This window comes from Melozone crissalis, unplaced genomic scaffold (assembly GCF_028551555.1).
Source record: "Melozone crissalis strain CALT ecotype California unplaced genomic scaffold, PUWL_Pcris_2 ptg000027l_1, whole genome shotgun sequence".
In the NCBI taxonomy this organism is placed as follows: Eukaryota; Metazoa; Chordata; class Aves; order Passeriformes; family Passerellidae; genus Melozone; species Melozone crissalis.
The window spans coordinates 28,935,865-28,949,010 of NW_026535805.1; the positions used below are offsets into that span (position 1 = coordinate 28,935,865).

Below are 13,146 nucleotides of genomic sequence, written 5' to 3' on the forward strand. Positions count from 1 at the left end.
AAACCTCCCTTACATTAGTTAGTTTAGCTAAGTGATGAAATTAAGAGCTCTGGGTCCCTCCTCATCAGATTTTCTGAATTAGTTTCTGGAGATACTCCTGTGATTTCAGAGTCTAAGAAGAGGTTTTCAATTCAGCATCACAATTAATGCTTAGGTGACTGAGGATTTCCACTGGCTACCCTTGACAAAATCCTTTGACAGGTGTTCAGTCTGCTCTCCAGTTAACAATATAAAAAAGGAAAATACATATGTAATTTGGAAAACAGTTTCAGGCTAATCTAATTTTCAAGATATTAATTCTTCAGAGGCATGTGAATATTTGGAAAACTTTATTCAGAAAGTAAATGACAAGAGCAGCTTAAAAAAACTTAATTTTGGAATGTTCTAATTTCTGAAAAAGATGAAAAACAAAAAATCTGTTATGTAGAACACTTGATAATTTTAGTTCTAATGACATGCTAGGGAAAAGATTTGTAGAAAAGGCAGCCAGAACAGAAAATACTCTCAAAAATATTTTTTGAAAACCCTGAATCATTAGCTATTCTATCATTACCTATTTTCATGGACTTTTTGTTTTATTCAGATTCTATTTTCTACTGTAGGAAACTTGTAACACAGCAATTGGGAAACAGCAAACAAACTGGAAAGAAAATACTGTTTCTCAGCTTGGTAGTGCATAAAATTAGTAAACACAAAAAAAGCCAAAACAAACAAAAAAGCCCCAAACAAAACTTCCCACCTTATGTGAAAATTAAGGCAAGGTAAAATTAGAACTGATGTTTAATTTTTGCTGTATTAGAAACCATAGAAATTATTCTAAATGTCTTTGTATTTCTCACAGTAAGCAGAGAAATTCCGATGTATATTCAAAACTTAGACTGCTTTATTTGGGAAAGGTTTTTTTGCACTCAGTGTCTGTGAAAGCAGACAATGCAGTCAACAGAGAGCAGAAATTGGTGACGAGCATTAAAATCTAATTTCTGTACAAAAAAATATGCCTGTAAAAGCAAGAATAAATTGGGCTGTATCAGTATTGTTAATGTACAAGTTAGCCAGGGACACATTAATGCACATATTTACCACAAATGGGCTATTTTTACTTGTGTGTCCCATTTTACCTATGTATCTACACTGGACATGAGTTTCATCTTTCTGTTTCCAGTCCAGAAATGCTTTTAATACATTTTTAACCACAATTAAATGACACACCAACTGCCAGAATGGCACACCAGCAGTTTCCTTCCCAGCTGGCAGGCCAAAAAAAGCCTGTTGCAGAGGCGGAGCCCTAGCCCTGACAAAACCCTCCACCTCAGGTGGGACACTTTAAAGTTCCTAAAGTTTCAAGTAAGAGCACAGCAGGTGCAGCCTCTCCCTTTTCCACAGAAATTGAGGCTTCCAGGTTTAAGGTTTTGTGCTGAACTGGATGAAGCAGAGGTCCTCTCCAGGTGGCAAAGTCCTGCTTGCATAAACACTGAATATTCCATGTCTTTCATAAATGAAGGACAAAATTACAAGAAGGGAGATCTGGCAGTAAAAGGGTATTGAAATTTTACACTTATTAAAAAAAAGAAGGATACTGGCAAGGAATTTAAATGTCAATTACTCACTCAACTGCAAAGACACGTTGTTTAAAAACCTTTAATCTTGCTCTATTTTTTACTTTTGCCATTTATGTCTTTGCTATACACTGCATTCTTAAATCTCCAGGGGTCAGCAGATGCAAGTAAAAATTGTATGTGTGGTTTAATGCAGAGTACTTCAAAACAGTGGCTATGACATAAGGTCTACTGAAAATTTTATTGTTTCTTCATAGGTTGCTATTCTCATAATGGAAAAATTAAACGGAGGTAAAATTATTCTCCTTCATATTTACAGCAGAGGCATTCTCCCAAAAAGTAGAAAGCCTCGATTCAATTCCCTTTTCTCCTTCATGGGCCCTGTAGCAGCATCTCCTGACTCCCAAGATGATGACCTAATAATCAAACTGCAGGAAATTCTGCAGGGATATGATCTCAATCTCTCCTTTTGACACCATTTCACTTTGCATTAATAATTAAATTTTCATCACTGGGCTGCTGATGAAAATGGAGGATGATACCAGTTCTGCTTCTTTTACTGTGAATCCATTTATTTTCTATTGCTTTTCTTAGAAGTCTTCAGAGATTAAATATTAAGTTATAAGTCACACGAAGTGTTGCATTTAATACAGAAGTACTTAATTTTTTCTTCACTACATGCTTTCCTCCATTCAAAGTCCTCTTGAAACCTCGGTATCAAGTACAGAAGTTTCATGAACTTCATATGCCTCATGAAAGAAAGAATGTTACGCATTTGCATTGCCAAAATGGCATTTTAGGAAACAGGGTGCTATCATTTAATTCCCAAATACATCTCATTTTTGCATATAGATTTCACTAGCCAATATTCCATTTCAGATGTCCATAAACACAATTGCAAACTGACCTGAGCGTCTTCAAATGTGTATCTTCCAGGTTCCTTCACATTCTGAGTGGTTTTGTCATAACTTTTTGAATCTAGGTTGATGGCGCTGGGTGCACCTGGAGCAAGGAATTCTTGCCAGATTTCTTGGACGCGAGCAGGAACTTCACGGATTGGCCTCTTCTTCAGGTCTTCTACTGCTAACCAGAACCTATGGCACAACACAGCACCTTGACTTCCAGCTCAGGATCACCACTAATGAAGTGCCCACATTCTTCCTTGCTCTTAAAAAAGAAATTAAGTAACTGAAGTTTTCATCTAGACATGCTAAAATAAGAAAAAGCGGAGTGATTTTATGTTGGATCAGCATTCTGGTGTACTGTCTCAAGGCAATCAATCCACCCAGGGAAGCAATTTTTAGAAGGCTCTTCATGGGATAGATAGGAAATCCTTCATTACTTATGTATGGGTAACGTGCTTGCAGGAAGATTCCAGATTTAGCTAGAATTAAAGTGACACTTTATTTTGGCTGGACCACAAGGGCTTATATTACTTATAACCTAACTGCTTTTTGACATTCTTTCAAAAACTAATAATTTATATTCTTGCTATCTACATGAATCTCTGAGTCCTATTAAATCCTAAACCATGTAACTAATTTTGTTACTCAGAAATCACGCACACGTTAAAAAGCATTTCTTTTGTTAATTACAATTTAATTTCTCTCTTCAGCATTCCATTTACATGCATATTTTTGCTATAAATGTTGAATGGAATTGCACATCCTCTCTTCTGCTGCTGAGCAAACCAACATTGGGCAACCATACGTAGTGCAGCCAGTTCACTGTATCCTCATTCAGTCTGGAACAAGACCACTAAAAAGGTCCCGAGCACTTTATGATCATAGCTAACTAGCTGCAAGCTTTATTTCATTATTTCTTCTATTGGCGTTCAGAGTCTCTCATGGCACAAAATAATCCTAAATTAATTCAGGATTCCATTCTTAGACATGATTCAGACCACTTAGTTCTCCTCCAAATCCAAGAGTTCAACTAAAGTTTGACTTTGGTAAACATGTAATATATACCGTTGCAACTTTTCATTATTGTTCTGACACAGCTGATCCTATGAAACAGAGAAGCTGAGCTTTGAAGTGATTTAACTTTGAAATCAGCTGGATTTTCCAAGGCTCACAAATAAATTGGGTACACCTTGTGGTTTGCATCCTGCTTACACTGTGAGATCAACTTAAATTCTCTTAGCTGAGTTCAACAAGGATGGGATAGGAGAGAACAGTGAAACCGTACTCAGACCCCCAAGAAAGCAAAATGACATCACCCTCAATCCAAAATCTAATTTAATTATTGTAAAAGGCTTAAGAGAGGATAGTAAAGCATAGCAAACCTTATAGTACTCTTGCTATAAGATATCCTTCACTTCCTCTCAGGAAGCAATTATTCCTTCATAGTTCTGTATTGAAATTTTTTAGCAAAGATGGAAGAGGCCTGTGTTCATTTTCCACAAGCCAGCATGGGTAGCTTCATGCTACCAAGAGACTATTTTAGGTATTTCTACAACCTTCAATTTCAATTGTACATAAGCACAATTTTTCCATCTAAGATTCTCCAAGAGACAGAGAAGCAATATTGTCCCAGTTTTCCAAATATATTAATAATGTAATAATGTACAATGGTTTCTCCAAGGTCACAAAGGGGACCTGTGCCAATAGAACTCCAGTTTCAAAACTTCTGGGTAGCATCTCTTTTATTAATGAACTACAGTGTGAATTGAACGTAATTCTGCACAGAGCCTGGGGATGTATCCTGAGAATCTGATGGCAATGCAGGAATGCCTGATAACTCAAGTTTAAAAACTGCAAAGCTCACAAACTCTAATTCAGTTCACTCTCTCAAATATGGGCAACCTACTTTGGTTTCCTTAAGCTGCTTTAGATATTTGCATTTAAAAGCACATATCCTGCAGTGCTAACCCCTTCAAGTGCATCTTCTGGGATTCACTGATTGCTCATGTGTCTCCAAGTCAGGTAAGGAACACAAAAATGAAAGGGAAGGATGCTCTTTGTAAACACACATTTTCTGTCTCCCTGCAGACATCCTGCAGATCTAGCTCAGACATGTCATTCCCTTTTTTGTTCCATTGTATCACCGCCAATAACTTTGGAAGTCACTGCAAACATGCTTTAGGATGCTATTTGCTTTTGCAAGTAAACTGTTTTCATATAGTAGGTTATACTCAATTCTGGGGAAATAGATGGGAGATAAATTTCAATAAATTTAAATTCTATGCTTGCAGCATAGAATAGGGAGGCTGTATAGACCAATTCCTGCAGGCTGAACACCAGTTCTTTGATAGATTAATTTAATTTTACTCTTCTAACAATAGCATGCAAAGACTCAACTAAAAACGTGAAACTCTAAATATAGAAACCTCTCCAAAAGTGGGAAGAATTATGATTTCTGTGTTATGTCTAGGGTGCTTATTTCACAGCCAACACACATTTTAAGATTTTAATCTACTTATCTTTTAAGAAAAGATGCCTGCCCTCCTCCCACAGAGAGTTGAATTCAAATATTCAAAGTTAAGAAATGACAAAAATAAGGCTGCTCCCTCTTGCATTTTCAAAAATAACTTTTTTCAAATATCCCATGGCAACCAACAGCACAGATTAAGTTGAAATGGAGTCACAAGACCTCAGCACAGAGCCTCAAATCAAAAGAGCTCCCTGTACCATTTTACAGCTCTCTGCCTCATGAGCTGGGACCAGAGCAAGGGAAGACTCCTGTGGCAAAAAGCACACAGTCTGCAACATTAACTGTGTGCAAGGGCAGGTGAGGGGTGAATTATATTTTTTGGGCAATGATATACACAGACTGCGTATGGAACTAGAACTCAGTCTGGCTGCCCTGGGTTGAAATTGCATTTCCTGTTGGTGGAGGTTTGCCTGTGCCATGGAGACCCTTCCTAGCAGATGCTCAGCACTGTTTGAACAGAGACCTGAGTAGCTGAGTGTGAACCTCCCTGCTGTCCTCTACCCCAGCATCTGGGCTGCCACCTGCTGGGTCACAGAGCAGAGTGAGGGTGTGTAGTGCACAGTGGTAGCACATCCAGCCACACGGGCTGCTAAAACACATGCTGCAAGGTATCTGGGGATTGTGTCCTCCAGCTGGATTGCTTTCAAAGCCACAGCGGCCTCATGGATAAATAGCACAGCTGCAACACAGCTGCTGTCCCATTAACTGACCTAAAGGCAGGTGCAGCCAGATTCCAGACCAAGATAATCAGTTACATTTAGCCCACAGGAACAATGAGTGAGAGAAAGGCTGCAGTGGTTCTCTCTGAAACACATGAGGTATAGTCAGTGTGGAAACACTGGAGTGGGAATTAGGTAAACTTTGCACTCAGTGCATGTGACAAAACAAGTAAGAGGCTAGACCTTTCCGATTTTCAGAAAAAGCAAACAAAAACCTAAACAAATGAATAAAATCACATAATATATTTGCAGGGCCAGGAAACACTGCCCTCTGATTTCTAGAGTCCACCCTCTTGCCCACTACAACTTCAAGTTTCAAGGCATAGTAGAACTGAAGGATTTTGAGAATATGACCGAGAAACTCATTAAATCCTGCAGCTAGTTTGTTCTCATCTACTCTGCAGAAATGGCAACATTGCTGGCACTTGGCATTTAATCTTGAGCCTGAATGAGGAATAACTCACAGGCAATTTCAGCTTTGAGGATTAAATTTCAGTCAGGTTATTAGCACCCACAACAGGGCCTCATAATCACCACTGTAAAGGATAAACACCTCATAAAATGTCAGCTTGCAGGGAGATGGTTAGACAAAAATTATTGAAGGAAGACATCCAAATCTATCAAATTTCTCAGTCTCTCTTATTTTTTCTGGATAACAAGAGTGCAAAGTCCCTTTTCCCCTACTAGTCACACATTACAGACCTAAGAAATGAGCATCAAGGAAGGGGCAAGGGGTCCAGTGGCTTTTCCTTCTGTGTATCATGGAACCTAACCTGTCACAGTGGCTTTTCCTTCTGTGTGTCATGGAATCTAACCTGTCACCACTCTCCCTTCACTAACTTAAGAGGTTTTTCACTCTTTGAACTGCTTTGGAGATCACACTCACTGCACAAGGATTTGGACAGGCTTTCAGGTTGGCAGGTCTGAAATTATTTAATCCTTACAGGCTGCAATTCCTACAGAATAACCACTTGGGAGCAAACCTGTAGTCAGCATACAAATATTAATTTTCCAAATAATTCTGCTACTCTACAGACAAAGGAAGGACAAGAAGAGGAATACAATTTCCTATAGAAAGTAAAGACATTAGGTCTCCAGGTGCCATGGTGCAGTAAGTTTGATTTCATAAACTCACTCTCTTTGAAAAGTACTTTTTTAGCACTTGGAAAACCTTGTGACTAAGCTCAATAGCACTGGATCATGCTCAGACTTTAGTCTTGTGAATTTTAAACAATGGTCACCATTTTTGTAATAGGCATTGGGAATTTCATAAATCTATTATCCAAATCATATGTTACTTTAGCTATTTGTTCTGTGTATTGAGCAGCACACAAAGCAATTCTTCCAAAAAATGTGCATGGTAACAAGAGATCACAAGTCATTCCCTGCATCAGGTGAGTGCAGAATCCAACCTGTAAACTGCAGTCACACTGTAATGAAGTTACTGCACTGACAGAACTGTTTATGCAGTTTTATTCCTTTGCTATTCCTTTACAACACTCCTTCAGAGAGTGAAATACTATTAAGCCCCATTTACAGGCAAAGAAAGAAGATAACAGAGATACAAAGTAAGAAGGGGAAACCTGGTTATTTTCCTGATCACTGCACAATTCTTAGTATGAAATCACAGCTCAAGGTCCTTCATCCTTGCTGTGTTCTTTAAGACAGCATCTGTGTCCCAAGGAAAGGATACAGACCCTTTAGGACAGGATCAGTATTCCAAGGCAGGGATACAGATCCTTTAGGACAGGATCTGTATCTGCCAAGAATGAAATTCTCAGATACCGTAGGCGCTCTCAGTCAAAGGTAATGTAACAGTAACACGGGGACTTCTTGCTATGCAATATCATTACACTTGAATAGAAATGGTGCATCTGGTAGACTTATCATTTCATGGTTTTGGTATTTGTTTCACAAAAAGAGGTATAAGACACCTAATCACCTAATGCCGGAGCTCCTGCCATGCCTGCAGTCCCTGCTGTGTCCTGTGTACTCAAATACTTGAAAGCTCAAAAGCAGAGTCCCAGCTGCCTATCCAACTATAGGCTTGGCAGTGCTGTAAATTTTATAATTATTAGATCTGTAGAAGTACAAGAACCAGCAACTGATTTGAGTTGAATTTGTTGCAGTGGGAATATGTGGGTGGACGTAATTATTTCTCTTAAGGTGGCTGTCAAAATAATAATTTTAAAAATACCAATAAAACCCCCAAATTACCATGATGGAGTAAACAGGTGAGCAATCAAAGTGGTTGCCTTCTAAGGTTTATTTAGTGGTAATGCTTGAACTCATCAAGCTTTTAACTTCTGTTATTGACATCTAAAACATTTTGACAGCCATACACAACAAGCTTTACAAATTCATCTTTGCTAACCCAAATTTACTATGTGAACCTAATGGACTGATTTCCCTACATCTTAGGCACTTACAAACATAATTCTGAGCTTCTGAGACAGTTTCCCTACAGCTAATTAACACAGAAAGCACCTTCTCAGAGCAAATTTATCCCCTGCCTGGCCTTTAAGATCACATTCACTGTTTCTCAGATATTATATTTTATAATGCCAATTTAAGAATTTAGAGGAAGAGACAGAAGAGTAGATGGCATGTCAAGGAATCATCTCTGAAGAAATTTCTTGAGGGAATTTTTCTAGATCAGTTACTTGCAGTTTGCCTGTATTTAGTGTTGTAAATAGGATTAGACGAAAGAGTTAGGGATTATGTGGGTAACAGTCTAGTTGGCAGAGAGACAAATTAATCACAGGAAAGCACCACAAACAGCAGCACACACTGGGCTCAATGGGTTCATGTTTGAACAGCTGCTCTGCATAACAAATAACCAGGATGCTCTTTAAACAGTTATTTAAAAAGAAAAAAAAAAAACTTTCCTTTTCTTGGTATTATTCTGATTTTTAAACATTCATTTACCAACTGACGTTTTTAATAAGAAAAATCTGTATTTGTGACAAATAAAGTCATCAACATACACATACAGGTCAGGCTATATTTCTGATGCAAAGTTAATGTTTGAATATGAACATGGTCAGCAACTTAGAGGACTCCAACTCATTATTCTGCTGACAAATTTAAATTAACAACAAGGAGATCTGTGCAATTACCCGGCATTTATAAATCAACACCATAAATATTAATGCCTCTTGTAAGATGCTACAAAAGCATAATTTTAGTATGAATGGCTATGCTGCACCACTTTAGAGTAAGAATTGGCATAGGAAAAAGTAGGTTAGGATTATTCTGAGTTCTAGAATGTAAATGCAAATAGGATTTTATACTATTATGTTATTGGTGAATGGAAAGTGATACAAATGACATCTGACAAGAAGGTGGAATTAAGATAAAAACGTGTTGCCTATAGTTTTGTACTATGCTCAGCTTATTTTTTCTGTCTACAGAAAGGCTGTTAATAATCTCTCAGAAATAACTCTTACTGAAATACGACTTTCTTAGAACAGCAAAAACAAAACAAGCTATTAACCAATTGATGGACTGCCATTTTTAAAATCAAGTCATTTTTCCCCTCACTTAAAAGTAATTCTGTAAGCACACTTTTAAAAACATACTGTCTATGCTTCATACACTGAGAACACTTTCCATTTTACAATTAGTGAGGAATTCGAGAGCCAGATGTCACCCTACTTCAGCTGTGTCAGATGCACAAGTACTAGAATATTGGTGGAGACATTCAAAATGATCCCCAGAAGCCAATCAACCTGATGAAAGTCAATTAATTTTAATTTTAGATCCTTTACTTATTTTCAATATTTCTTATTTTCATTTTTCTTTTCTCATAATATTTGACTAAATAAATTATATTGAACAGGCTTTGAATGAATCCATTTTGTATGTGTTTAAAAGAAAAGCTTAGAGAAAAGTTCTTATATGAGTAGTTTCACCAAAAGTTGAATATGAATGGAAAAATATGCTTCATGTGAGTCTCTGTTAACTACATGAATATTTCCATCAGCCTGTACATGAAAGCAAGTAGCAATCTGGATGAATTATTTCTGAAAGGTGAGGAAAATTTTGAAGGGGTCAAAAAATGAAAAGTAGCAGGAAAAGACAACAACAAAGTAAAAATCCAATATAACTTACAAGCTATTAAAAATAGAGTAACTCTCATTTACCTTAAATTTTCTGAACTGAATTCTGACTCCAAGAATTTCAGAAACTGCTCTCTTCCCACAGGGTCTTTCAAAGCTTCATCCATGCCAAATCCCCATCGTTTCACCCTCTGCTGTCCTGGCTCTTTGCTACAGAATTAAAAACAGAACCCGAAGTGACCAATACTTCAGTATTCTAACAATGTATTAATATTTTAGACTAAGTCCTAAAGTTCCACGGTTTTTTCACTTTTTAGAGTGCTCACATCTGTGCAATGTTCAGCAATGAGCAGACTGTTAATACTTACTTAGGAAGAAGGTAATACACAGAAAAATAAAGATTTCCAACTAGGAATGCTATCAGATTTTAAAAGCTGTCCTTTTTTTTTTTTTTTTTTACCATAGTGAAAGCTTGGAAACTGGTTACTGTAACATTTCACACAGATTTATTAATAATTAATATATAGCACTTCCCATCTTAAAAATCTGTAAAACTGGAAAGACCAAAAGGGTACTGCATTGCCCTTCTAAGGCCTCAGTATTCTCCTGCAGTACCTCTCTCTGAAATCTTCATATTTCCAGAAAAGCATGTTATACTGCCTTACTTCCAAAGAAGAAATAAAATTGTATACCTTGCCTCCAGTTCCCAGAAAGTGGTGTCATCTGATATCCAAGGGTTTGAGGGATCAGGGGGCACAAGGAAAGGATCATATTCCAAATACTGCTCTGTATAAGCTAATAGACTAGGAAAACAAAAGCATCAAACATTGTCACGTCAGGAGGAGACGAAACCTGATGAGGTCACCCCAGCTAACAAGTCACCTTGCATCACCAAGCCATGGTAACTGTGTGCCCACACTCAGAGGGCAGCCACAAGCTCAGGGTGAAATGGGTTTTCTCAGGCTGTTTGACAGTGGACCATTGAAGAAGGAGGGGTGGCTCAGGTATACCCAGAGTAGAAATAAAATAAGCTTCCCTAATACTTCCACATAGCTCCATTTAAGGTTCCTTTAGGCACTAATAAATTAAATCATACAACCTCCTCCGTGCACATTTGTTTTTATAAAGGAACATGTTTTATATCCCTTTATGGTTTTAATCAACAGTTCCCTTAAAATCTGTTCTAAAACACTGCATTTTACACAGGTCATAGTTATTGACCTGCAGCTGCTAGTACTCCTTTTATTTTATCTTAAATATCTTTTTTATTATTATTATTTCCTAATCCAAGGACATTATTCCCAGCAAAAATAAATCAATTTTTAAACTTTTTTTTTTTTAATATTCAGGAATTGGTCAGGCTCAGTCACACACACTAAAAACTTTGCTTGTATTCTGGTAATTTACATCTCCCATTGTCCTTATTTATGCTTGCTGTTTCCTTTGGTCTCATAATTCTTGTAAAATTATTGACAAGTGAGGACAACTATTCTTTCTTTTCAATTCCTATTATATTTAGTGTACTTTTTTTTTTTTTTACTGTTCAGCAAACAAAAAAATCTTTGCCTGCTCTCTTTATAAATAAATATTTATTTGGATTTGCATATGTATACACACATACACATAAATAAGTAGACATATATGCAGAAAGGTTTATGAGAAGATGAAGAGCAATTTGTATTTGGTCTTATTTCCTTTACTAAGCCCCATGCAGCTCAATTTGCTGCAATGTTGGGCTTTTTGTTTTATTTGCTTTCTAGCCCCTTCCTGACAAACTTAGGTCTTATTTGCAGACAGATTCCTACTAGGGTTACATCTCTGACCCAAACTGAGCCCAAACTCACTTTGTTCAAGCACTGACTGAGCTCCACACCAGCCAATTCCCTTGCTCCATCAGTGATTGCCCTTTCGAAATATCAAAACAACAACCCCAGACCTATTCCCATTTAGCCTCCCTGCCAATGAAAGATGAAACTTATAATCACTTGGTCAGAGGCTCTTTCAGTGACTCAGGTTCATCAGAAATGTATCATGGAATATCTGGAATATTTTTATCACTAAAAGAATTTTATCCTTCTCCACTTAAAGTAAACTCTCATCAGTTATTTCTATGACATCTGAGCTCTCATGTCTCTCTTTGAAGAGCTATTTGCAGTGAATAGCTCTTTGAAGCTATTTCACACTGACATTTTTCCAAATAGTTACCAGTCTAATTGAAAAAAATAGAAAACGTGACAATATACGTACCTCTCTGCAACTTTTGACATTTTTAATCTATGTCTGTCTAATTGCATTTGCCAGTGCTTAATCTGCAAGAAAGGAAGGAAAAGAGTTTTATGAGTAATTTATTGCTTGACTCTATTTCTATAACTTTTTTTATTAGGGCTGTAATTGAACATTAATTTATCCTAGGGCACAGAAGAGAAATATATCTGAATTAAAACAACATTTCACCAGTGTAGCTCTAAAATAAATGGAAGTTTCCATTAAAGAGAAAAGCCCATACAGAGACAAAAAATGTGCCCAATATAACATTTTCCCTAAAGGTTCATCAAGAGAAATCCAGTTAGCCATTTTTTAGATTTTTGAGGAGAACTAATACTTCTTCAGACATTTAACTTCTCCAGACTCTAACATCTCAGAATAGATTAACAAAGTTTTAACAGTAGATAAGTGTGTGAACCTATACATGCATGTATGGAGTGGTAAGTACACCCCCAAGCCTCAAATCAGCCTTGAAAGAAGAGCAAGCTGTCTACAGCTAAAGGGGCTAATGGGCTGAGCTATACAATGAACGCAGTCACTGGCCTACTTCCTACTGCCTTTAGGTGTTTAATACATGATACAAAAAATTCAGGTTTTGTCTCATTAGTTTTGATATGCCTAAATCCATATACCTTGAGACAAGAAAAAAGTTCATTAAATGTTTGCAACAGCTGTTTTGAATAACTTCCCAGTTACAATAACTTTTGGGTTTATACCTAAAAAGTTATCACCTAAAAAGTTATTTTAAAAGTACATTTTTGTAGTTATGTTCCAAACCTCTTGGTGTAGTTCATCTTCTGTGGGTGGCTTACTCTCTGGCACTGGCGTGTGCGTAGGGCTGTGACTTCGAATGTCATTTTGTAAGCCATAGACAGACTGTGCAAAAAAATACGGAACAATGATGGTTGCTTTCAGACAATGCTTTCTACACACCTCCATACTACATTGTGCTCAAGAAGTTAGCCAAGATCATCTTTACCTAAAGAAACTTCAATAACCTATGCACTCAGATAAAATCATGCTTCTGCACTGGAGTGTAAAACAAAGACTCCCAAACTCCCACAGTTCCATAAAGCCACAAGCAAGGATCTACTTTTATTAGGTCTCTAT

General features: G+C 37.1%; 1 protein-coding gene across 6 annotated transcripts in view; it reads right to left on the minus strand.

Moving 5' to 3' along the window:
- RGS7 (regulator of G protein signaling 7) overlaps positions 1-13,146 on the minus strand; it is a 228,220-nt gene that overhangs the window by 29,022 nt on the left and 186,052 nt on the right. For all 6 annotated transcript variants that reach the window (XM_054280489.1, XM_054280490.1, XM_054280491.1 and 3 more), the window contains exons 11-15: positions 12,814-12,912; positions 12,019-12,080; positions 10,464-10,574; positions 9,856-9,981; positions 2,464-2,650 (exon numbers count right to left, since the gene is read on the minus strand). In XM_054280489.1, the coding sequence (XP_054136464.1) occupies positions 2,464-2,650; positions 9,856-9,981; positions 10,464-10,574; positions 12,019-12,080; positions 12,814-12,912 (585 nt within the window). The remainder of the gene's footprint in view (positions 1-2,463; positions 2,651-9,855; positions 9,982-10,463; positions 10,575-12,018; positions 12,081-12,813; positions 12,913-13,146) is intronic.